This window comes from Pituophis catenifer, unplaced genomic scaffold (assembly GCF_029215685.1).
Source record: "Pituophis catenifer annectens isolate HBS135680 unplaced genomic scaffold, rPitCat1.0.hap2 SCAF_7, whole genome shotgun sequence".
NCBI lineage: Eukaryota > Metazoa > Chordata > Lepidosauria > Squamata > Colubridae > Pituophis > Pituophis catenifer.
This window is the reverse complement of record NW_027256887.1, coordinates 87221562-87247438: the sequence shown is the minus strand read 5'-3', so window position 1 is coordinate 87247438 and position 25877 is coordinate 87221562. Positions and strand designations below refer to the sequence as shown.

The 25877-nt window shown below is 44.0% G+C and overlaps 1 protein-coding gene across 1 annotated transcript in view; it reads right to left on the bottom strand.

Moving 5' to 3' along the window:
• Positions 1 to 403: 403 nt before the first annotated feature.
• The window catches only part of IL15RA (interleukin 15 receptor subunit alpha), a 42622-nt gene continuing 17148 nt past the window's right edge, over positions 404 to 25877 (bottom strand). Inside the window, exons 3-8 of the mRNA XM_070947914.1 lie at positions 13607 to 13789; positions 12124 to 12156; positions 8532 to 8903; positions 3200 to 3235; positions 2533 to 2584; positions 404 to 566 (exon numbers count right to left, since the gene is read on the bottom strand). Coding sequence (XP_070804015.1) covers positions 404 to 566; positions 2533 to 2584; positions 3200 to 3235; positions 8532 to 8903; positions 12124 to 12156; positions 13607 to 13789 — 839 coding nt within the window. The remainder of the gene's footprint in view (positions 567 to 2532; positions 2585 to 3199; positions 3236 to 8531; positions 8904 to 12123; positions 12157 to 13606; positions 13790 to 25877) is intronic.

Below are 25877 nucleotides of genomic sequence, written 5' to 3'. Positions count from 1 at the left end.
CCCCAATGTACGATATATTTCAGCTCACCTCACGTCTCTTCCGCTGACTGCAGCTGAAGCTTCCGCTACCCTCGCTCCCTTCTTCTTCACCCTCTCTTCTCCACGTATGCCTCCAAGTAATACCAGGGTATTGCTTCTTCGTCCTTTCCAACTCCCGTCCACACGTTCTTCTCTTTTCTTCCTCCCTTCTCATGTGCCGCTTCTTCTCACACAGATACACCTGTTGGATTCTCCTCGCCACAAGTTGGGGAGAAGTATAGGCGCCCCAAAGGGATTTACAGCCTGCTTCCTAAGGCTTTGCAACAGGAGATGGACAGATACTATGTCCATCCTGACTCTGGACATCGTGCTTAGGATTTCTTTACCAGAGCTAGTAGATACTTCGATGGTTTGCCCAGCAGGATCACTCAACCGGTGGAGGTAATCCTGTTAGCATCGGATCTTCTTCGTTAACCGGTCCTGGATCTGGAGAATCGCCGGCCAATGCTGGGTTTCCTTCTTCGGATCCCATGGGATCCATTGGGATCACTTCCACAGAAGGGACCCTGGGCTGTCTCCAAGGATGACTGTGGGATGCAAAGGACATTAATTCACACAAAGTTAGCAATTTTACGTCAAGAAGACGCTGACAGCGGCAGTCAAAAGACAGGTAAGATATTTAAAGCTGGCTCAAAGAATAAATTTAATCTCTTTATTATATTTTGCAGTTTGGGTAGCTGTTGGGACGATTTCTTGCTTTTAACTGGAACGTGACAATGTAAAACTACAGTGAGAATTTAACATAGGGGTGTCCAACTTGGAAACTTGAAGACTTGTGGACTTCAGCTCCCAAAATTCCCCAGCTGGAAGTCTAGGAATTGAAGTCCACAGATCTTCAAGTGGCCAAGGCTGGACAGCCTGACCTAAAATAAAATTCTTTTTTTTAAAAAAAGGTTTTTTTTATCAATAATACAATTAAAAACATTGGACATGGTGTGACTTTCCTGGTTTAGGCATTTTCGTCAAATTTTACCTTGTAACAAATACAGTTCCTGTTTGCTATACATGTATATAACCTAAAGTAAAATAAAATTCTTTAAAGGGTAGAAATGTGAAACCTTTTGTCTATTGTGCCTAAGTTTGAACACTGCTTTTATTTTTCTTTAGGGGGGAAAAAAATACATGGAACAAAAACCCTTTTTTCTGTCGTGTAAGTTTATTTTTCTTTAGGAAAAAATATATATTATTGCAGTGGTGCAGAACTCTTATCTTAGAAAATGCTCCAATATATTTGCAGAAAGAAGAAAATGGGGCAGGAATGGTTCGAGGAGATAGATTACAACTTTGAAATGGCAAAAGTCGGAGGAACTGGCTAGCTGATCCCTGATTTTGGAAAAACTGGGCCATCACAACGGGGAAAAAAGCACCAGAGCTGAGAGAATTCAAGCCATTTCTTTACAAGTTCAATCCCACAGACTGGAGAAATGCAGGCTGGGAATTTGAGGGGAGGTCCCCATATAGCTGGGTTTGGGAAAGACTGAGCAATTTTTCTCAAGCGTGGCCACTTTAAGAAGCATGGACTTCAACTCCCAGAATTCCCCAGCCAGCCATCTTAAAGAGGCCCAAGATTGAGAAACACTGTCATAAAGCCAATGAGCTTCAGAAACCATAGAGTCTTATCTAGAGAAGCCAGACCCGGGGGAATTCTGGGAGTTGAAGTCCAGCCATCTTAAAGAGGCCCAGTTGAGAAACACTGTCATGAAGCCAATGAGCTTCAGAAACCATAGAGTCTTATTTAGAGAAGCCAGACCCAGGGGAATTCTGGGAGTTGAAGTCCAGCCATCTTAAAGTGGCCCAAGGTTGAGAAACACTTGTCATAAAGCCAATGAGCTTCAGAAACCATAGAGTCTTATCTAGAGAAGCCAGACCCAGGGGAATTCTGGGAGTTGAAGTCCAGCCATCTTAAAGAGGCCCAAGGTTGAGAAACACTGTCATAAAGCCAATGACCTTCAGAAACCATAGAGTCTTATCTAGAGAAGCCAGACCCGGGGGAATTCTGGGAGTTGAAGTCCAGCCATCTTAAAGAGGCCCAAGGTTGAGAAACACTGTCATAAAGCCAATGACCTTCAGAAACCATAGAGTCTTATCTAGAGAAGCCAGACCCGGGGGAATTCTGGGAGTTGAAGTCCAGCCATCTTAAATTGGCCCAGGTTGAGAAATGTTGTCTTACGGGCCAAATTTATTAATTATTTTAACTCTATTTTTAACTGTAAATGTTATGTATAGATGTTTTTATTTTGGCTGTTCACTGCCCTGGGTCCGAAAGGAGAAGGGCGGTATAGAAGTTTGAATAATAAATAAATAATAAAATAATAATAAAATCTCGGTTAAAGAAAGCCAATAAGCTCCAGAAACCATAGAGTCTTATCTAGAGAAGCCAGACCCCGAGGGAATTCTGGGAGTTGAAGTCCATACATCTTAAAAGGAACCACGCTTGAGAAATACCCCTTTAAACCTATTGCCAACATTAAGAATGAACAGAGCTGAGCTTACCGTGATCTTCTACAATAGCAGTAGTACATGATTCCTGCTGCTAGGATTACCGCTATTAGAGAGAAAAGTGAATGAAAGTGAACCGTCAGTTCTAAAAAGTTTCTAAAATTAAAAAAAAAACATTGATTTAAATAAATAAAACTGGGCGAAGTGCAACAACTCCCCATCCCATTTAGGCTTAGACAAAGGAGGAATGTCTGAGAGCAGAGATCATTCCTGGGGCTAATCTTTTGCCCGGAGGATTAAAAAAAAATCTGTTTTTGACGATTATTTGGATATATTATTATATATTATTGTGATTATTAATTAGAGTGGTGCGGTGGCCTAGAGGTGGAGCTCTTGCCTCACAATCAGGAGGCCGTGAGTTCGATCCTAGGTAGAGGCAGATATTTCTCTCTCTCTCTCTCTCTCTCTCTCTGGGCACACTGAGAATATATCTGCCGAACAAAACTCCCCACTGGCAACTGGAAGGGCATCCGGCCAGTAAACACTCTGCTAGCTCCATTCAGTTGCCCAGACTCCACCCCGCAAGGGATTATGAGGTCATTAAAAGACGACGACGATGATGATTGTGATGATTCATTCTTTAAATTAAGAATGATTAGATCAGGCCATCCCATCTGGATGGCTGCTAAAAACTCTCTTATTATTCAGAAACCTTCCTTACCTAAAAAAGGGGTTCCAGCTCTGAAGTAAACAGAACCTGTGAAAGAAAGGAAAAAAATAATAATTAAGGAATAAAAACATTTGGTTCTTTCTTTTCACGGATGAACAGAAGCATAGCTTAGTTTGTGAGATGCTATTATTTGCAGCAAATGCAAAAAAAACCCCTATACGTTAGAAGCTGGTGTTATGATATACAGGCAGTCCTCGACTTACAATCATTCAAAGTTGCAATGGCACTGAAGAAGGAGACTTACAACGGTCCTCGGACTTACAAATATTCCTATGGTTACATGACCGAAATTTGGTTGCCGAATCCCGGGGTCATGTGATCTCCATTTGCGACCTTCCCAGCTGCCTTCCGACAAGCAAAGTCCCTGGAGGAAGCAGGATTCATTTAACGACTGTGTGATTCACTTAACAACGGCAGTGATTTTCTTAAAAACCTTGGCAAAAAAAAAAAAGCTACAATCGGGGCAAACTCACTTAACAACCGTCTCGCTTAACAATGGAAATTCTAGCCCCAATTGTGGCCATAAGGCGAGGAGACCTGTACCACAATAGCTTTTAAATGGTTAAGTTTCTAGCCCTCATAGTTAACCAATCTGTCTTAGAGAATGAAGAAATAAAAATCCCTTCCTGAGGGATGTCGTTGTATTTCAGGAATAAATGCAGAAATGCTAAAGCTCGAAAGAGCGAGCGTGACCCTCTATCTTCCAGGTGGCAACCTGAAGCTCTTTCCAGGTTCATTTTGGGGCGAGTTCCATGGATGGAGGAGAACTTGGAAAACTGGCAGCCTCTTCCGTAGAGGCTGCATCTTTCTGATCAAATACAGCCAGAAAAAGAAAAAGAAAGAAAGAAAGAAAGAAAGAAAGAAAGAAAGGAAGGAAGGAAGGAAGGAAGGAAGGAAGGAAGGAGGAAGGAAGGAAGGAAGGAAGGAAGGAAGAAAGAAAGAAAGAAAGAAAGAAAGAAAGAAAGAAAGAAAGAAAGAAAGAAAGAAAGAAAGAAAGAAAGAAAGGAAGGAAGGAAGAGACAGGAAAGGATAGAAGCAGGGGTTTGGACTAATAGACCTCCAAAATCCCTTCCAACTCTATTATTCCATAACAAAGAAAAAAGAAACAGAAGAAGGAAGGGAGGAGGGCGGGAAAGAAGAGAGGAAGGAAGGGAAGGAAAAAAGAAAGAGAGAGAGAGAGAGAGAGAGAGAGAGAAAGAGACAGACAAAGAAAAGAAAGAAAGAGAGAAAGAGGAAAAGGGATACAGAAGGAAAGAAGCAGGGGTTTGGACTAGAAGACATCCAAAGTCCCTTCCAACACTGTTATTCTGTTACAAAGAAAGAAGAAGGAAGGAAGGAAGGAAGGAAGGAAGGAAGGAAGGAAGGAAGGAAGGAAGGAGGGAGGGAGGGAGGGAGGGAGGGAGGGAAGGAAGGAAGGAAGGAAGGAAGGAAGGAAGGAAGGAAGGAAGGAAAGAGAGATGAAACAGGGAGGGAGGAAAGGGAAGGAAGGAAGGAAGAGAGGGAGGGAAAGAAAGAGAAAGAAAAGAAAGAAAGAAAGAAAGAAAGAAAGAAAGAAAGAAAGAAAGAAAGAAAGAAAGAAAGAAAGAAAGAAGAAAGAAAGAAAGAAAGAAAGAAAAGAACAAGGCAGTCAGGCAAGAAGGGAGGGAGGGAAGAAGGAAGGAGAGAAAGAAAAGAGAGATGAAACAGGGAAGGGGAGGAAAGGGAAGGAAGGAAGAGAGGGAGGGAGGGAGGGAGGGAAAGAAAGAAAGAAAAGAAAGAAAGAAAGAAAGAAAGAAAGAAAGAAAAGAGAAAGAAAGAAAGAAAGAAAGAAAGAAAGAAAGAAAGAACAAGGCAGTCAGGCAAGAAGGGAGGGAGAGAAGAAGGAAGGAGAGAAAGAAAAGAGAGAGATGAAACAGGGAAGGGGAGGAAAGGGAAGGAAGGAAGAGAGGTAGGGAGGGAGGGAGGGAGAAGAGAAAGAAAGAAAGAAAGAAAGAAAGAAAGAAAGAAAGAAAGAAAGAAAGAAAGAAAGAAAGAAAGAAAGAAAGAAAGAAGAACAAGGCAGTCAGGCAAGAAGGGAGGGAGGGAAGAAGGAAGGAGAGAAAGAAAAGAGAGAGATGAAACAGGGAAGGGGAGGAAAGGGAAGGAAGGAAGAGAGGGAGGGAGGGAGGGGAGGGAGGGAGGGAAAGAAAGAAAGAAAAGAAAGAAAGAAAGAAAGAAAGAAAGAAAGAAAGAAAGAAAGAAAGAAAAGAACAAGGCAGTCAGGCAAGAAGGGAGGGAGAGAAGAAGGAAGGAGAGAAAGAAAAGAGAGAGATGAAACAGGGAAGGGGAGGAAAGGGAAGGAAGGAAGAGAGGTAGGGAGGGAGGGAGGGAAAGAAAGAGAAAGAAGAAGAAAGAAAGAAGAAGAAAGAAAGAAAGAAAGAAAGAAAGAAAGAAGAACAAGGCAGTCAGGCAAGAAGGGAGGGAGGGAAGAAGGAAGGAGAGAAAGAAAAGAGAGAGATGAAACAGGGAAGGGGAGGAAAGGGAAGGAAGGAAGAGAGGGAGGGAAAGAAAGAAAGCAAGAAAGCAAAATTCCAGCTTTGCCCTTTAGTTTGTTTGGAATGTCAATCTTGAATTATGGAGCAACTGGGAAACCCCTGGAGATGGCCCAGGAATCTGCTTTGATGTTTTTTCCTTCCAGTTTGCTGACCCACCATGCCTTGACCCTGCCCTCCCCCAAGAGAAGGCCCCCCTCCCCACTGAGCCACTCAGGGCTTCTCCAGGACGGAGGAAGGAAGAAAGGAAGGAGAAAGGAAGAAAGGAAGAAAGGAAGGAGGAAGGAAGGAAGGAAGGAGGAAGGAAGGAAGGAAGGAGAAAGGAAGGAAGGAAGGAAGGAAGGAAGGAGAAAGGAAGGAAGAAAGAAAGAAGGAAAAGGAAGGAAGGAGGAAGGAAAGAAGAAAGAAGAAAGGAAGGAGGAAAGGAAGGAGGAAGGAAGGAAGGAGGAAAAATAGAAGGAGGAAGGAGGAAAAATAGAAGGAGGAAGGAAGGAGGAAGGAAGAAGAAGGAGGAAAAATAGAAGGAGGAAGGAGGAAAGAAGGAAGGAAGGAGAAAGGAAGGAAGGAAGGAAAGAAGGAAGGAAGGAAGGAGGAAGGAAGGAGGAAGGAAGGAAGGAGGAAAAATAGAAGGAGGAAGGAGGAAAAATAGAAGGAGGAAGGAAGGAGGAAGGAAGAAGGAAAGAAGGAGGAAAAATAGAAGGAGGAAGGAGGAAAGAAGGAAGGAAGGAGAAAGGAAGGAAGGAAGGAGGGAAGGAAGGAGAAAGGAAGGAAGAAAGAAAGAAGGAAAAGGAAGGAAGGAGGAAGGAAAGAAGAAAGAAGAAAGGAAGGAGGAAGGAAGGAGGAAGGAAAAATAGAAGGAGGAAGGAGGAAGGAAGGAAGGAAGGAAGGAAGGAAGGAAGGAGGAAAGGAAGGAAGAAAGAAAGAAGGAAAAGGAAGGAAGGAGGAAGGAAAGAAGAAAGAAGAAAGGAAGGAAGAAGGAAGGAGGAAGGAAGGAAGGAAGGAAGGAAGGAAGGAGGAAGGAAGGAAGGAGGAAAAATAGAAGGAGGAAGGAGGAAAGAAGGAAGGAAGGAAGGAGAAAGGAAGGACGGAAGGAGGAAGGAGGAAAGAAGGAAGGAAGGAAGGAGAAGGGAAGGAAGGAGGAAGGAAGAAGGACGGAGGGAGGGGAGGGAGGAAGGAGGAAGGAAGAAAGGAAGGAGGAAGGAGGAAGGAAGGAACGAAGGAGAAAGGAAGGAAGGAGGAAGGAAAGAAGGAAGGAGGGAGGGAGGAAGGAAGGAGGAAGGAAGGAGGAAGGAAGAAAAGGAAGGAGGAAGGAAGGAAGAAAGAAAGAAAGAAAGAAGGAAAGAGAGAAAGAGGGAGGGAGGGGAAGGAAGGAAGGAAGCTAAAACATAGTTCATCCTGACAGTCCACTTTCCCAGCTTCTTTCCAAGGATAAGTTTCTTTCCTCGACTTTTGACCTCAATTGAACCCAAAATTTATGTTGTTAACTGAGACCAGTTTAACTTGAATTTTGCCCTAATTTACCCTCTGTCTTGCCACCGTTGTTAAGTGAATCAGTGCCGTTGTTAAGTTAGTCACACGGTTGTGAAGTGAATCTGGCTTCTCCATCGACTTTGCTTGTCGGAAGGTCGTAAAAAGAGGATCCCATGACCTCCGGGACACCGCAAACCGTCATAAGTCGGAACCATGACTGTTTTTCAAACTTACGACTGTTACAGAATCCCCATGGTCACATGATCAAAATTCAGACCCTTGACCACTAACTCATGAGTCGTATTCTTCCTTCCTTCCTTCCTTCCTTCCTCTTCTCCTTCACCTCCTCCTCCACTCCCTCAAACTGCTTTCCCTTCTAGCCCTGAGGGTGTTACCTAGGTGGGTCATGAAACGTCTGCAAAAAAAATAATCAAGCTGAGAGCACCAAGGACCCACAGTTCTCCTCCTCCTCCTCCTTGCAAACCCTCCTCTTTTCTAGCACTGATGATGTTACCTAGTTGGGTCATGAAATGCCTGCAAGGAAACAAGTTCAGAAAGCACCAAGGACCCAACAGTCCTCCTCCTCCTCCATCTCTTCCTCTTCCTCCACCTGCTCCATCTCCTCCTCCTCCTCCCACTTTTTCCTCCTCCTCCATCTCCTCCTCCTCTTTCATCTCTTTCTCCTCCATCTCCTCCTCCTCCCTTTTTCCTCCTCCTCCATCTCTTTCTCCTCCATCTCCTCCTCTTTCTCCTCCATCTCCTGCTCCTCCCTCTTTTTCCTCCTCTTCCTGCTCCATCTCTTTCTTCTCCCCCATCTCCTCCTCCTCCATCTCCTCCTCCTCCTCTTTCATCTCTTTCTCCTCCATCTCCTCCTCCTCCTCCATCTTTCTCCTCCATCTCCTCCTGCTCCCACTTTTTCCTCCTCCTCCATCTCCTCCTCTTCCTCCTCCTGCTTCATCTTTCTCCTCCATCTCCTCCTCTTCCTCCTCCTGCTCCATCTTTCTCCTCCATCTCCTGCTCCTCCCTTTTTCCTCCTCCTCCTCCTCCATTTCCTCCTCCTCCTCCCCTTTTCCTTCTCCTTCACTCCACAAACCCCACTCCCTTCTAGCACTGACGATGTTACCTAATTGGGTCATGAAACGTCTGCCAGAAAACCACCAGGCTCAGAGAGCACCAAGGACCCCATAATTGAGCTACAAATACTCTCTTCTAGTGGTACAACAAGGTGAAGGGAAACACATCCACCTCATGAGCATCCAACAAGGACGAGTCGCGAAGGGTTTAATGCAGACACGCTAAAGAAGGCTGTTGTTAGGAACATGCATCCATGCCCTGGAACAAACCTGTAATTTTCTGCAAAACGCTCCTATCGGGTGGGTCTGTGATATTCCCAGGGGGTCCCTCGGAGGGCGCAGACGTAGTTTGGCGTGGCGTCCACTGCGTCTTGCTAGTTTCGTCTGGGGAAAATGGCGTCGTTCTCGGGGAGGGGGTTACGCTTTCGGAAACTATGCCCGGAGTCAACCGTCCACCCTCTGGGGCAGCTGTCACTGTTGACCCAAGGCTATCGCGTGTTGGCTTGGCTGTCCTACGCGGAGTGTTGGTAAAACGTGACGTTTCCACTACTACTGGCGAGTTGGTCTGACTTCCGTACAGATGTGTAGAGAGGCTTGCTGGATTTGAACTCATTGTGGTCTGTGTAGGCCGGGCAGTTTCTGCTTATACAAATATGGGATGAAGTAGAAATTCTTAGCCACATCTGAGGGCAGATTCTGACGTGATTTTAGTCGAGACACAGAATTAAGAGGTTAGTAACTCGAGTTGGTTTAGACTCAAGCGTTATGGAAGAGGTCTACGGAGCTTCTTGATCATGTCCTGGATGACATGGTCCCAAAGGTGATTTTTTTTTCAAAAGACGGACAACTGGACTTCCTTGATTTTGCTTCTCATCCAAGAAGCTTCTTCAGTTCTGACTGAATGGTGGGAAATGGAAGGATTTATATTCCTTGCAGTCATCTGGTCGTTAGTACTCCTCTTGAGAGTTGTCGAGGCCATTTGGAGCTTTATCTGTGCCCTCAGAGTCACCTGAATAATGCAAATGGATGTGGAGCCTTCTTGGAACTTCAGAAAGGACTGTGTTGTAGACTGGAGATAGATACCCCTCTGTCGAGAGAGGTCTGTTCAGTTTTGTGTGACCATTGCCATACGCTAAATGAATAAATGTTCAGTTTTGACCTGTCTGGCCTCTTTGATCCCTCTTTCAAACCAGCGTTCCTCTCTGTCCAGAATGTGGACATATGTTGTGCATTTGATATACGCGGGACAATGTAGTGAGACATATACAGATCTGTACATTGGGGAAACAAAACAGCCATTTCACAAGCGCATGGTGCAACATCGGAGAACAAACCCATCAGGATAGGATTCTGCAGTCCGTCGGTATTTGAAAGACAAAGGCCACTCTTGAAGTCCACATTCTGGGCAGAGAGGACCACTGGTTTGGAAGAGGGGTCAAAGAGAACATCTATGTCAAAATTGAAGAGCCCTCTCTCAATAGAGGGGGAGGGATATGACATCATCTATCTCCAGTCTACAACACAAATCCTTTCAGCAGATCCAAGAAAGCTCCACATCCATTTTCGTTACTCAGGTGACCCTGAGGGCACAGACAAATCTCCAAGTGGCCTCAACGATTCTCAGAAAGAGTACTAACAACCAGATGACTGCAAGAAAGATAAATCCTTCCATTCTTCACCATCCAGTCAGAACTGAAGAAGCTTCTTGCGGTGAGAAGTGAAACGTCTTCAAGCAAAACCAAGAAAGTCTTTTGAAAAAGCACCTTTCTTATGGAAGATGATTTCATTTTTTTAAGGCAACATTGCTAGGATATTTTTTATCAAGACGTCTCACTGGGGGAAAAAATATCTAAGTTAACCTCTTTGCCTCAAAGTCTATGTGGTGTGCTAAAAGGAAAGGAGATGTTGCTTTCTTCTTCTTTCATTTTAGAAAGAAGAGTTAATTAAGAATAAAAAGAAGAATTTTAAAAAGGACAACCAGGTGTGAATATTTGTTATATATTTATATATTTGTTTTCAGAAAAAACAGGCCAAAAAATCCTTGAAAACAGGCCGAAAAAAGCCCCCAAAACAGGCCAAAAAGAGCCCCAAAAATGGGCTGAAAAAAGCCTCGAAAACAGGCCCAAAAGAGCCCCGAAAACAGGCCAAAAAAAGCCTTGAAAATGGGCTGAAAAAATGCCTGAAAATGGGCCAAAAAAGCCTTGAAAATGGGCCAAAAAAAGCCTCGAAAACAGGCCGAAAAAGCCTCAAAAACGGGCCGAAAAAGCCTCAAAAACAGGGCAAAAACAGCCTCAAAAACAGGCTGAAAACAGCCTCAAAAAACAGGCCGATAAAATCCTAGAAAATGGGCCGAAAAAAGCTTCAAAAACAGGCCAAAAAGAGCCCCAATATGGGCTGAAAAAAGCCTCGAAAACAGGCCAAAAAGAGCCCCGAGAACAGGCCAAAAAAGCCTTGAAAATGGGCTGAAAAAAGGCCTGAAAATGTGCCAAAAAAGCCTTGAAGAATGGGCCAAAAAAGCCTAGAAAATGGGCCAAAAAAAGCCTTGAAAATGGGCCAAAAAAAGCCTCGAAAACAGGCCGAAAAAGCCTCAAAAATGGGCCGAAAAAGCCTCAAAAAACAGGGCAAAAAAAGGCTCAAAAACAGGCTGAAAACAGCCTCAAAAACAGGCCGATAAAAGCCTAGAAAATGGGCCGAAAAGAGCTTCAAAAACAGGCCAAAAAAGCCCCGAAAATGGGCCAAAAAAAGGCCCGAAAATGGGCCAAAAAAGCCTTGAAAATGGGCTGAAAAAAGCCTCAAAAACAGGCCAAAAAAGCCTCGAAAACAGGCTGAAAAAAGCCTCAAAAACAGGCTAAAAAACACCCTCAAAAACAGGCCAAAACAGCCTCAAAAACAGGCCGAAAACAGCCTCAAAAGAGGCTGATAAAAGCCTAGAAAATGGGCCGAAAAAAGGGCCGAAAGAGGCCCGAAAAAAAGAGAGACCAAAACAAAAAACTTTTTGTTGTTGTTTTCCTCTTCTAAATTTAGGTGCACCTTATAATCAAGTGCGTCTTATAGTCCGAAAAATACGGTATATACCATATGTGTGTTTGTTTGTGTGTGTGTATGTCTGTGTGTCCGTGCGCCCTAGTGATGATCTGATTACTGTACTCTGAATTGGCAAAACATACATGCACACAAACACATGCATGAGAACATCTAGTTCCCGATTACTATAGTTGTAAGAACCAGAAAACAGGTAATCCTCAACCAATAACCACAAAATTGGGACCAGGGTTTCCGTGGCTAAGCAAGGACGCCGTTAAATGAGTCGCGCCCATTTTTATGACCCATTTGCACACAGTTGTTAAGCCAATCTCTAACGTTGTTAAGTGAATTATGCAGTCCTTAAGCAAATCCGGCTTCCCCCACTTGTCTTCGCTTGTCTGAAACCGGCTGGGAAGATCGCAAACGGGGATCACGTGACCCCAAGAAAGCACAACTGTCATAAGTACATGCCAGTTGCCAAGGGGCCGAATTTTGATCATGTAACCATGCGGATGCCGCGACGGTCATTAGTGCGAGGAGAGGTTGTAAGTCACTTCTTTTTGAGTGATGTTGTAACTTTGATATGGTCGCTAACTGAATGGTTGTAAGTCGAGGACTACCTACATTATTGAATATTAGGAATAAAAAGAGTTGGAAGGGAGCAGCCACAACTTCTGGAGGCAAGGAGTTCCCCTGGTTGATTGTTCTCACTGTCAGAAATAACATCCTAATGGTCCCAAAGGTTTGACGGTTGACCAGGTGTCCCAGAGAAAGACCACCACCCCTTCCCCACTCCCTGGTTCCCCATGGAATAAGCCAGAAAGGCAAGCTCTCCTACCTCGCCTGGGGCCGTCAACTGTGTTCTCCATATCTGGGTATTCGTGGGAACAAAAGGGAAAGAGGAGACAAGGATTAGCTGGTTGTCAAACAAGCTTAGGATGAACTCAGAAGTGCCCTCTCTGATTAAACCCCCCAGAAATACAGAATATTTTAAAGAAAGAGCAGCAACAAAGAATGAAGATTTCAAAAGGAACCAGAACAGTAGGAGCATAGCTGCTAAATGTTATTATTCTATCTCGTTCTCTTCACCTCCTCTCCATCCATCCATCCTCTACTGGCATCTATCCTTGCTATATTATATCTATCTATCTATCTATCTATCTATCTATCTATCTATCTATCTATCGTCTATCTATCGTCTATCTATCTATCTATCTATCTATCTATCTATCTATCGTCTATCGTCTATCTATCTATTTATCTATCTCTATCATCTATCTATCATCTCTCTCTCTCTCTATCTATCACCCATCTATCATCTATCTATTATCTATCTATCTATCTATCTATCTATCTATCATCTATCTATCTATCTATCTATCTATCTATCTATCTATCTATCTCTATCATCTATCAATCTATCTCTATCATCTATCTATCATCTCTCTCTCTCTATCATCTATCTATCATCTATCTATTATCTATCTATCTATCTATCTATCTATCCATCTATCTATCTATCTCTATCATCTATCTCTATCATCTATCTATCAATCTCTCTATCATCTATCTATCATCTCTCTCTCTCTCTATCATCTATCATCTATCTATCTATCTATCTATCTATCTATCTATCTATCTATCATCTATCTATCATTTATCTATCCATCTATCATCTATCAATCTATCTCTATCATCTATCTATCATCTCTCTCTCTCTATCTCTCTATCTCTCTATCATCTCTATCTATCTATTTATTATCTCTCTCTCTCTGTCTATCTGTCATCTATCTATCTGTCATCTATTTATCTTTGTATCTATTCCCCTTTCTCCTTCCTTTTCTTTCCTTTCTTCCTTTCCTTCCTTCTCCTTTCTCTTCCTTCCTCTTGTCTATTTCTCTCGCCTTCCTTCCTTCACTCCCTCCCTCCTGACCTTCCTTCCATCCGTCCATTCTCATCTCTCCCTTTCCTTCCTTCCTTCCTTCCTTCCTTCCTTCCTTCCTTCCTTCCTTCCTTCCTTCCTTCCTTCCTTCCTTCCTTCCCTCCCTCCCTCCCTCCCCCCCTCCCTCCATCTCCGGGCCTTTAATCATCCTAGTTGCTCTTCTTTGCACTTAATTATTTTTTAAGACTTGTGGACTTCGACTCCCAGAATTCCCCAACCGGCCACGCTTAAAGTTGCCACGTTCTGAGACCCCTGGTCTAGAACCACTTTTCTCAACCTGATGTCCTCCGGTGGTCTGGCTTTCTAAGGATCTCCTCCACAGCCAGCCACCTTGGAGATGATGCTACGGGTTCTCCTAGCCCAGGGCCACAATACTCACCAATGCAAACCAGCGGTGGCCGACTCCATCTATACTCGTGGGTGGTTGGGTCTTGCTCGCAAAAGATGAGGCTGGAGGTGCCCGCCTTCCTTTTGAAGTTCTTCAGGCAGGCATATCGCAGCTTCTTGCTGTTCTCGTAAGAGATGCGGGCGTTCGCCACCTGCCAGGGGGTGCCGCATTTACCTGCATCAGGTAAAAAATATGGGTGATGTCAGGGTAAAGATTTAAGAGCTGACCAACTGCTACGATGATGTAATGCTGGGAAATGGGTCAGGAAGGTTTTTGGGCTTATATCACTTTAAGAGCCTGTAATAAAAAGAGGCGTTGTTGGGGCATATCTGTCTCTCCGTGTGTGCTTCCCTGCTGTAATTGCTGATTGCTGTTTTGTTTGAGGTCTAACTAAAGTATGTGTATGTATATATTCTTTGTAGATGAAACCACTATTTAAATACAAACCTCTGTTTGCGGTATTTGCTCCTGGGTTGTCTCACATAGTCACACTGTGCGCACTCTAACCGTGAGCTCCCACCAAAGGCCACAAGGGGGCATTGTCTCAAGGCATGGCAAATTTAGATCTAGTCTTAATTTCTTTTATTATTTTTCATAGATCTGGTCTTCTTTTCTTTATTGTCTCTGATTATTTTCCTTACAGGTAGTCCTCGAACTTACAACCGTGCTTTTAGTGACCGTTCAAAGTTACGACGACACCGAAAAAACACATTTACAACTGTTGCGCCATCCCTGTGGTCATGTGATCAAAATTCGGACGCCTGGCAACTGACTCATATTTATGACAGTCGTGGTGGTCTCCTTTTGCGACCTTTGGACAAGCCAGGTTCACTTAACAACCGTGTTACTAACTTAACAACTGCAGTGATTCCCTTAGCAACTTGTGGCAAGAAATGTCGCAAAATGGGGAGAAATTCACTTAACAACTGTCTCATTTAGCAACAGAAATTTTGGGCTCAATTGTGGTCATAAATTGAGGACTGCCTGTATTTATTCTCATTCATCTTGTATTCTTATTATTTCATCTATTAACGTTTCTTTTCTCTTCTTTTTTCATTTGGTTTAGCTATTCTTTTTCATTATTTTCATTACTTCCTCTCTTTATGACTATTTCTAATTACATATGTTTGTTTGTTTGTTTTATTAGCCTTATATACCGCCCTACTCCCGAAGGACTCAGGGCGGTGAACAGGCACAAAATAAAATACATAGATACAAAAGTTAAAAAACATAATTAAAACCAGATTAAATAATTTAGCCCGAGACAATTAAAAATCCCAATAATTTAAAACAGATTAAAATTCAATATGATTTCTAATTACATAGAATTTCCCTTTCTTTATCTATTTATTGTATTTTATAATTTTCACTATTTCTTCTAGTCCCTGCTATTTATTGCTATTTTATTTGTTGTCTTTTCTTTTATCTTTTATCCTTCTTTTGGCTATTTTCATCATTTCATTTATTCATCACTGTTTATTGTTTTATATTATTTGTTTTCATTTAGATCATGCGGTCGGAGCTTCTGCGGTTAACCTCCAGCACCCTGGACGATATAAAACCTATTTTAAGGCAGAATAAAAGAGTTGGGAGGGACCTTGAAGGTCTTCTCGTCCAGCCCTCTACTCAAGCAGAAGAACCTCTACCATTTGAGACATGTGACTCTCCAGTCTCTTCTTAAAAAGCCTCCAGTGATGAAGCACCCACGACTTCCAGTGGCACGCTGTTCCACTGATTAATTGTCCTCACTGTTGGGAAGTTTCTCCTTAATTCCAAGTTGCTTCTCTCCTTGGTTAGTCTCCATCCGTTGCTTCTTCTCCTGCCTTCGGGTGCTTTGGAGAATAGGTTGACCCCCCCTTCTTCTTTGGGGGAGCCCCTCAAATACTGGAATTCTGCTATCATGTCCCCCCTAGTCCTTCTTTTCTCTGGGCTGGCTATGCCCAATTCCTCCATCCGTTTTTCATATGTATAAATTAAACTGTGTTGTTTCTCTGTGTCATAAATGTGGGTATGAGGGTATATGCATCTTTCTTTCTTTCTTTCTTTCTTTCTTTCTTTCTTTCTTTCTTTCTTTCTTTCTTTTTCTTTCTTTTCTTTCTTTCTTCCTTCCTTCTTTTTCTTCCTTCCTTCCTTCCTTCCTTCCTTCTTTCGTTTTCTTTCTTTCTTTCTTTCTTTCTTTCTTTCTTTCTTTCTTTCTTTTCTTTCTTTCCTTTCTTTCCTTTCTTTCTTTCCTTCCTTCCTTCTTTTTCCTTCTTTCTTCCTTTCTTTTCCTTCCTTCCTTCTTTTTCTTCCTTCCTTCCTTCCTTCCTTCCATTTCCTTCTTTCTTTCTTTCCTTCCTTCCTTCTTTTTCTTTCTTTCTTCCTTTTCTTCCTTTTCCTTTTCTTTCTTTCTTTCTTTCTTTCTTTCTTTCTTTCTTTCTTTCTTCCTTCCTTCCTTCCTTCCTTCCTTTTCCTTCCTTCCTTCCTTCCTTCCTTCCTTCCTTCCTTCCTTCCTTCCTTTATTTATTTATTTTTCAGATTTCTATACCTCCCTTCTTCTTTCGGACTCAGGGCGGTGAACAGCCAAGATAAAAACCATTTATACACAAAAGTTAAAAATAGATTTAAAATAATTAAATAAATTTGGCCCGTAATTTAAAACTTTTCAATTAAAATCCATATCGAATTCCTTCCTTCCTTCCTTCCTTCCTTCCTTCCTTCCTTCCTTCCTTCCGTCCGTCAGGCCTGGAAGCCCAATTCCTCTTTTCCGGACCAAGTGTCCAAAGTGTCTGTGCGCCCAAACCCCCCAAATTCAATGTGCACATGACACCCCCCACGTCCGCATGTACCCGCGACGCCCTGCATGCACCCTGCTCCCCTGATCATGCATGTGAACCTCCCCGCACATGCCCCACCCCCCGCATGCAGTCTGCGTCCATATGCCCGCACGCCCCCACAGTGCCCTGCCCCCTCTGTGCAAGCCCCACCCCCCTGCACAAGCCCCACCCCCTTTGCCTCCGTGGCAGAGACCTGAGGAGCAGCTGGCCAGCGGGAGGTGCGCGGCAGAGCTGAACTGGGATGACGGCTCGTGTGCCCACAGAGTTGCATGCTACCTGTGGCATGCGCGCCATAGGTTCACCATCACGGTTATAGGCTTGTTTATTTGTTAGTTAGTTAGTTAGTTAGTTAGTTAGTTAGTTAGTTAGTTTGCTTGCTTTCTTGCTTCCTTGCTTGACCCCCACTTCTTTAGGGAAGCCCCTCAAGCAGTGGTGAAATCCAATTTTTTTTACTACACGGTTCCGTGGCCGTGGCTTGGTGGGCGTGGTGTGGCTTGGTGGGCATGGCAGGGGAAGGCTATTGCAAAATCTCCATTCCCACCCCACTCTGGGGCCAGCCAGAGGTGGTTATTTGCTGGTTCTCCAAACTACTCAAAATTTCCGCTACCGGTTCTCCGAACCGCTCGAAGTTTCCACTACCGGTTCTCCAGAACCTGTCAGAACCTGCTGGATTTCACTCCTGCCCTCAAGTCCTGGAAGATGCTATCCTGTCACCCCTAATCCTTCTTTTCATTCAACATTCAACTGGGCCTGGTGGCTCAGCAGACTGATAGCATTGTCATTAACACCAGCTGTCGGCAATTACTGTAAGTTCGAATCTCCCCAGGCTCAAGGTTGACTCAGCATTCCATCATTCAAGGGCGGTAAAATGAGGATGCAGATTGTGGGGACAATAAGCTGACTTTGTATAAAATATACAAAAGGATGAAGGCTATTGCTTAACGCATTGTAAGCCGTCCTGAGTCTCCGGAGAAGGGCGGCATATAAATCAAATTAAAATTAAAAAAAAAAAAACTAGTCATATCCAATTCTCCCGCAATCGTTCTTCCAAGGTTTTAGGAAGCTAAATCGAAAGCTAAATCATCGTTGCTGCTCTTTTCTACATAATGAAAAGCATTTTTTTAAAAAAAGAAAAAAGAAAAAAAGATAATATTCTGCATTTCCTGTTTCACAACTACAGGGATTGCAATCGCTGGTTTCTAGCAACAGTGATCAGCGAAGGAAGGAAGTTCCTTCAAGGGACAGGGAAGAAATCTCAGCAAAAGGAGAGTTTTACGTCAAGCGTCCCGAATGCACGCTTGCAAGTTTATGCGTGGGTTTTGCCATCTACAAGTTCTACCCCTTCTTTCTCCTGGTAGCCCTTCTGGTGAGAAATCTCCTTTCCCCTTCGAAGAAATCAGTTCTCCTTCTCACCCCCAGACTCTAAAAGCAGATCCTTTGCTGATTTCAGGTTTTTATCCAGCTCAGAAATGGAGATACCGCTGCATTGTGTGGCTAAAGGGAAATTGCAAAATAGAGATTTCCTTTTTTTTATTTTTTTTTTTAATTTCTTCCTGTGGGCTGCTCCATCACTGGAGGCTTTTAAGAAGAGATTAGACAACCATTTGTATGAAATAGCATAGGACAGTGATGGCTAACCTTTTTGCCATCGTGTGCCAGGAGAGCGGGGGGAAGGGGGAGTCACACGCATACATGCCTATACCCATAATTCTATGCACCCCGCCTGCGCATTCGTCCCCCTCCCCCCCGCTCCAGGCATGCGATGGCCCGGTGGGCCTGTTTTTCTCTCTCTCAAGGCTCCAGAGCCTTTCTTGGAGTCTGGGGAGGGCGAAAACGGTCTTCTCCATCCCCCCAGAGGCCCTCTGGAGTCTGGAAATGGGCCATTTGCCAACTTCCGGTGGGACCAAAAGGCCCTTTTTTTGCTCTCCCCAGCCTCTAGAGCCTTCCTAGGAGCCTGGGGAGGGTGAAAATGGCCTTTCCCAACCCCCCACAGGTCCTCCAGAGACTGGAAATGGCCTGTTTGCCAACTTCCAATGGGCACAAAAGTCCGGAAAATCAAGTGGCTGGCACACGCATGCACACTAGAGCTGAGCTCGCGTGCCCACCGATATGGCCACGCGTGCCACCTGTGGCACACGTGCCATAGGTTCGCCATCACGGGCATAGGATTTTCTGCTTCAGCAGAGGGATGGACTAGAAGACCTCCAAGGTCCCTTCCGACTCTGTTAATTCTGTTATATTTTTCATTTCATTTTCATTTTATTAAATTTGTATACCGCCCTACTCCCGAAGGACTCAGGGCGGTGAACAGCCAAATAAAATACATATAATACATGTTAAAAAAAACCGTTAAAATACAATTAAATAATTGGCTCAGAGAACGAAATTTAAAACCCCCAAATTCGTAAGACAAAATTTAAAATTTAGAAATTTTAAAAAGTTTAAAAAGTTTAAAAGAGAGGTTAGGCCATATCTTGCTTGAGCCCCGAATCAAGAAATAAACTCAACCTAAGCAGGAGTCTTCCCTACCTATCTTTCCAAGGGCTACAGGTAGTCCTCGACTTATGACCACAATTGAGCCCAACGTTTCTGTTGCTAAGCGAGACAGCTGTTAAGTGAGCTTTGCCCCATTTTACGATCTTCCTTGCCACCGTTGTTAAGCGAGTCGCCGGCGTTGTTAGCCACGTGCTTGCGCATCCGGCTTTCCCCATTGACTTTGCTTGCCGGAAGGTCGCAAAAGGGAGATCGCGTAAACTCCGGTGACACTGCAACCGTCATAAATGTGAGACAGTTGCCATGCATCTGAATTTTGATCATTGATCTAAGGGGATACTGCAAAGTGTGAGAAAATGGTCCGAAGTTACATTTTTTTTTCCAGGGCCGTTGTAACTTTGAACCGGTCACTAAACGAACAGTTGTAAGTCGAGGATGACCTGTATTGTTTGACCGCAGCAGAGGTGGCTCGGCTTCTTATGGCCAAGCAGCTGGTCGAAGTAATGTACACAATCAGCTATGCAAAGAAAATTACAAGCAGGTGGCATGCTTCATTGCCACTGTGCAATACTCCTACCACCCAGGTCTCGTAAGAGTTTGTCAGGTGGATCTACTCAATGTGCAACCTTAAAGTTAATAATCAACTCCGTGACGTTCCTTGCAGATTTGACCACGTGTGCACCCACACCCAGCCTTTGTGGTTCTTTAAGGACTCGGAATATTACGCATGCTCTGAATGTGGGTTACTTCGGTTTAAATCAGGATTCCTTTCCATCAAAGGTGCTCTCTATATCTCTTGCCTTTTCCTCTCCACCCCTCCTCTTCCGACAGAAGAAAATTATCCGTAGTTCAAGATTTTGGTGCCGTCGTAACTTTGAACGGTCCCTAAACGAACTGTTGTTAAGTCGAGGATTACCCGTACAAGTGACTTAGGAATGTTTTTCAGACTTACGACCAGAAGTGGGCATCACATACCGTAACAACCGGTTCGCCCAGCACCGGAAATGTGAGCACGCGGGCACCGTCCATGCATGAGTGCAGTGTCATAAAACATGGGAATTTGCTCATGCGTGCGGCGTCAAAAAAACACGGGAACTCGCTCTCACACGCCATCCACACATGCGTGCAGGGTCACAAAACACGGGAATTTGCTCCGTGCAAGTGTGCGGCGTCAAAAAACATAGTGATATAGGACGGGATTGCACCCAGGCAGGTGGACAGGACCCCCTACAGATCTCAACTACCGGTTCGGCCAAACCGGCAGTAGCCCACCATTGCTTACGACCATTGCAGCATCCCCGTTCTCGCACGATCAAAATTCAGACGCTTCGCCACTGATTCACATTTACGACTGTTGCAGCGTCCCGGGGTCGCGCGATCCCCTTGTTGGCGACCTTCCAACAAGCCAAGTCAACGGGGACAAGCCAGATTCGCTTAACAACCGTGCTATTCACGGAACCGCTCCAGCAATTCACTTAACAACGGCGGCAAGCGACATGCAGCAAAACTCGCTTTTATGATTATCTCGCTTAGCCAGGGAAATCCGGGGCGCCTTTGCGGTTGTAAGTCGAGGAATACCCGTGCAGCTCACCTGCGTGAGCGAGGAACGGAGTCAGGGAGAGAGAGAGAGAAAAAAATTCAATGCACGAAGGGAGGAGGTAGGACGTGCAGCTGTCTGGCAACTTTGCCTCGGTTTCCTTAAAATCACATGTTCTTTGAGGAAAAAGGAGAAGGGGAAAAAAAAATCTTTTTATTTATATTTGCAAGAACTTCACCGGGAAAGGGGGGTGAAGGCAGAAGAGTGTAGAGGGTTTTTTTCTTTCTTTCTTTCAACGAAATGATTTCATTTCAGGAAAAAGGAAAGTAAAAGATGTGGGAATCACGTCATGCGTTGGTTGATTTAATCGCCAGATTATCCTCCCTGCTGCTGGAAATTGGGGAAAAAAGGTTCTGGAGAGTTCCTGGGCTGGAAATGGGGGGGGGGGATGGGAGGGAGAGAGGGGTTACTGGGGGTGTGTGGGGGGGAACGACAGGCCCTAGAAGCAGGTGGGAAATTCCCACTCCCCACGGTGGGTGGGTGGAGGAGGATGTCCAATTATATTCAATTGTAAAGGAGACTTTGCAGAAAAGTTGCAGAGGAGAGCAACTAAGATGCTCTTAGTCATCCAGGTCGCGATTATCCCAAATAAAGGGGCTTTTTCAGGAAGCCATTGGACTTTCTGGGGATTTTTTTTATTTATATGAATCCTTTCCATTCCTCACTATCCGGTCAAAACTGAAGAAGCTTCTTGGATGAGAAGAGAAATGTCGTCAAAGGAAAAAACAACAACAACAACAAAAACGTCGTCCAGTGGCCTCCTGAAAAAAAGCACAACTAAGATGATTGAAAAACCTGGGAGACTAAAAACATTGAAGACTTTTAGAATAGCTTGACCGTTGCCTTAAACGTACGCCGATTACATTAAAATGAAATTTCGTTGCAGACGGCTTCTTCTGCCTTTCCCTACCCCTGTTAAGTTTTGGTGACGTTTCGACGAAGTCTCATTCGTCATCTTCAGGCTGGTGTTTTCGGCTTCGTGCTTCTAGGAGCATTTGCTCCTAGAAGCGCGAAGCCGAAAACACCAGCCTGAAGATGACGAATGAGACTTCGTCGAAACGTCGCCAAGACACTTCCAATTTTACGCGGGAGAAAACCCGAATAACCAAAGACTATATATATATATATATATATCTTCCCCTCCTTTTCAAAGAAGAGAAAAAGAGAGAAATGATTTTGAGTTTCCAACCTTGCAGCTGTTAATGGTCGAATGGCTGTTAAACGAATTGTTATAAGTCAAGGACTACCTGTACATCTTTGGGAAGTGGAGAGCCTGAAGGGGCGAAATGTGTGCGTTGATCCTGGAGATGGTTGGAGGCGCGCCCCCCCTGCAAATCACCTGTTTCAACTGCTGAGCCCCCTCCCCAAATGTCCTAATGGTACCAATCAGTTTTGGAGAGCATCTATAGTACTATAGTCAATCAATCCCACTTCCAATATACGCTACAGAAATGTGGCAAAAATATAAGGAAGGAAGGAAGAAGAAAGAAGGAAGGAAGGAAGGAAGAAGAAGGAAAGAAAGAAAGAAAGAAAGAAGGAAAGAAAGAAAGAAAGAAAGAGAAGGAAGGAAGAAGAAGGAAAGAAAGAAAGAAAGAAAGAGAAGGAAGGAAGGAAGGAAAAAGAAGGAAGGAAGGAAGAAGGAAAGAAAGAAAGAAAGAAAAAGAAGGAAAGAAAGAAAGAAAGGAAGGAAGGAAGGAAGGAAGGAAGGAAGGAAGGAAGGAAGGAAGGAAGGAAGATAGGTAGGTGTCAGGGTTCCAAGTAACACCCCCAACCAGTGGTGAAATCTAAAATTTGTTACTACTGGTTCTGTGGGCGTGGCTTACTACCGGTTCTGTGGGCGTGGGGGGTAATGTGACTGGGTGGGGGTGGCCAACTTTTTTTTTACTTTTAAAAGCTTTTTTTCGGCAGAAGAAAAAATGCTTTTAAAGTAAAAAAAAAAGCCTCTGATGACCGTGCGGCTCAGTTGGGCATGGTGGGGGGGGAGACGGGGATTTTTGCTACCGATTCTCCAAACCATCGCTACCAGATCAGGCGATCCGGTCCGAACCGGGAACATTTCACCCCTGCCCCCAACAAAAGAAAACTCAGAGGATAGAAATTCCTCAAAGTTTCATTTTATTAGAGATGTCATACTGGCACTTTTGGGAAAACCCGAATCTGAAAGCTTCCAAGTTTTCCCTACCCATAGGAAACTCCCTTGGTCTTTATACTAGAAGTCCCCTAGAAACTGGACCGAAGCGAATTAGAAAAATCTCTATATATAAAAGCGAAAACCACTCACACCGTAACCACAAAATCTCCAGAACCGTAAAGCCTACAAACTTGAAATTTGCCACATATGTTCTTCTTGGCTTCTAGGGGCTCACTAAGAAAGGATTTTTCAAAATGACCATCAGAGCATTAGTATTTCCTATATTATTATTAACACGCTCTGATGCTAATTAGTTAGAATTTCTACTCCCCCTCCCACCCTGAAAATAACTCTGGAGAGAAGGGGATAGGATAGGTGAGGCTTCTGTGCGGCAAGCCTGAGGGACAGAAGGGGATAGGATAGGGGAGGATTCTGAGGGGCACACCTGAGGGAGAGAAGGGGATAGGCAAGCCTGAGGGAGAAAAGGGGATTGGAGTTGAGAGGCTTCTGTGGGGCAAGCCTGAGGGACAGAAGGGGATAGGATAGGGGAGGATTCTGAGGGGCACACCTGAGGGAGAGAAGGGGATAGGCAAGCCTGAGGGAGAAAAGGGGATTGGAGTTGAGAGGCTTCTGTGGGGCAAGCCTGAGGGACAGAAGGGGATAGGATAGGGGAGGATTCTGAGGGGCACACCTGAGGGAGAGAAGGGGATAGGCAAGCCTGAGGGAGAGAAGGGGATTGGAATTGAGAGGCTTCTGTGGGACAAGCCTGAGGGAGAGAAGGGGATAGGAGAGGAGAGGATTCTGTGGGGCAAACCTGAGGGACAGAAGGGGATAGGACAGGGGAGGATTCTGAGGGGCACACTTGAGGGAGAGAAGGGGATAGGACAGGAGAGGCTTCTGTGGGGCAAGCCTGAGGGAGAGAAGGGAATTGGAGTTGAGAGGCTTCTGTGGGGCAAGCCTGAGGGAGAGAAAGGGATAGGAGAGGAGAGGATTCTGTGGGGTAAACCTGAGGGACAGAAGGGGATAGGACAGGGGAGGGTTCTGAGGGGCTCACCTGAGGGAGAGAAGGACAGGAGAGGATTCTGTGGGGCAAGGCTGAGGGACAGAAGGGGGATACGATAGGGTTCTGTGGGGCAAGGCTGAGGAAGAGAAGGGGAGAGGAGAGGCCGATCTAACTATTCATTAATTTTCAAGCTGTAAGTGTTGATTTATCAAGCCCCATCACATACGATAGTTTCATAGCACACAGGTATTCAGCTAGTAGAAGAATATGGGGAAGTAGCAGAACTGAAAATAAATAGGGATAAGATAAAGATTTTAGTTAAGAATCTTACAGATACACATAAAAGAGTGTTGAATGGAAAGAATTAATATACAGATAGTTTAAAAAAGTGAAGTGCCTAGGAATACAACTAACAGCCAAATGTGCAACAATTAAAGAGGATAATTACACGAAGCTGATGAGGCAAATTAAACTAGATCTGGAGAAATGGAAAGATCTGCCACTGTCATTATCCGGAAGAATAGCCACTATAAAAAAATGAACATTTTGCCAAGACAACTATACTTATTTCAAACAATACCAAGAAAACTGGAGAAAAACTATTCTGAAGAATTAAATAAAATAATATTAAGATATGTTTGGTTAGGGAGAAAAAAGCAAGAATAGGCTTGAAAATGTTGCAGGAAACCAAAAAAAGAGAGGGGGCTTTGGACTACCAGATTGGGAATTGGACTACCAGGCCTCGGTACTCACATGGGTGAAAGAATGGATCATCAGAGCCCACTGTAAGAACATTGCCAAAAAGGCATTAAGAGTTGTTAACCTAATCTTGCATAGCTTCTTCTCTGGTAATGTTGTACTACTAACTAGAGCATACAAAATATTTGCTAGACCAATTCTTGAATAAAAGCTCATCTGTCTGGAACCCGCACTGCATATCGGACATTAATATAATCGAGAGAGTCCAGAGATATTTCACGAGAAGAGTCCTCCACTCATCTACCCGCAATAAAATACCTTATGCCACCAGACTTGAAATTTTGGGCTTAGACAACTTAGAACTACGCCGCCTTCGGTCTGACCTAAACGTAGTACATAAAATTATCTGCCACAATGTCCTACCTGTCAACGACTACTTCAGCTTCAACCACAACAATTACACGAGCACACAATAGATACAAACTCAAGTTAAACCGCTCCAAACTCAATTGCAGAAAATATGACTTCAGCAACAGAGTGGTCAATTCCTGGAATGCACTACCTGACTCTGTGGTTTCATCCCAAAACCCCCAAAACTTTAACCTTAAACTGTCTACTGCCTACCATCTCTGTCCTAATGTCTCCTTTTATCAGGGGTGAAATGCTCCCGGTTCGGACCGGATCGCACGATCCGGTAGCGATGGAGGTGGGTGGTTCGGAAAACCGGTAGCAAAAATCCCTGCCCACCCGATACCCATCTGAGCGCACAATCATCAGAAGCTTTTTTTTTTTACTTTTAAAAGCATTTTTTCTACAACCTCTTTGGCCGAAAAAATGCTTTTAAAAGTAAAAAAAAAAAGCCTCTGATGATCGCACAGCTCAGCTGGGATCCTCAAAGGCTTTTAAAAGCCTCTGATGATCCCAGCTGAGTTGCCTGATCGTCAGAGGTTTTTTTTCTTTTAAAAGCCTCTGACGATCCAAGCTGAGTTGCCTGATCGTCAGAGGCTTTTAAAAGAAAAAAAAGCCTCTGCCGATCAGGTAACTCAGCTGGGATCATCAGAGCCTTTTGAAAGCATTTTTTACAACCTCTTCGCTGAAGAGGTTGTAGAAAAAATAGTTTTAAAAGTTAAAAAAGAAAAATTGGCCACGCCCACCCAGTCACATTACCACCCCACCACCAAGCCACGCCCACAGAACCGGTAGTAACAAATTTTAGATTTCACCACTGCCTTTTATACATATCCATAATTATGTTTATACTTATACCTGTTATCTAATACATGCATGACTAAATAAATAAATTAAATAAAAAATAAGCTTGAGACACACAAGATTATTAACGTTAGAAGGGCATGACCTCCAACCAGGCTGGCACGCCTTCTTATGGTATGGGAAGAATAAAATACACAGTTATTTTCAGAGACACTATGTTATTAGGAATGCATTGTTCTTAGTCTGGTTTAAAATAAAAGAACAACACTATTTGAAAATACCAATCTGGCTTTCCACTATGAAGGCATTGG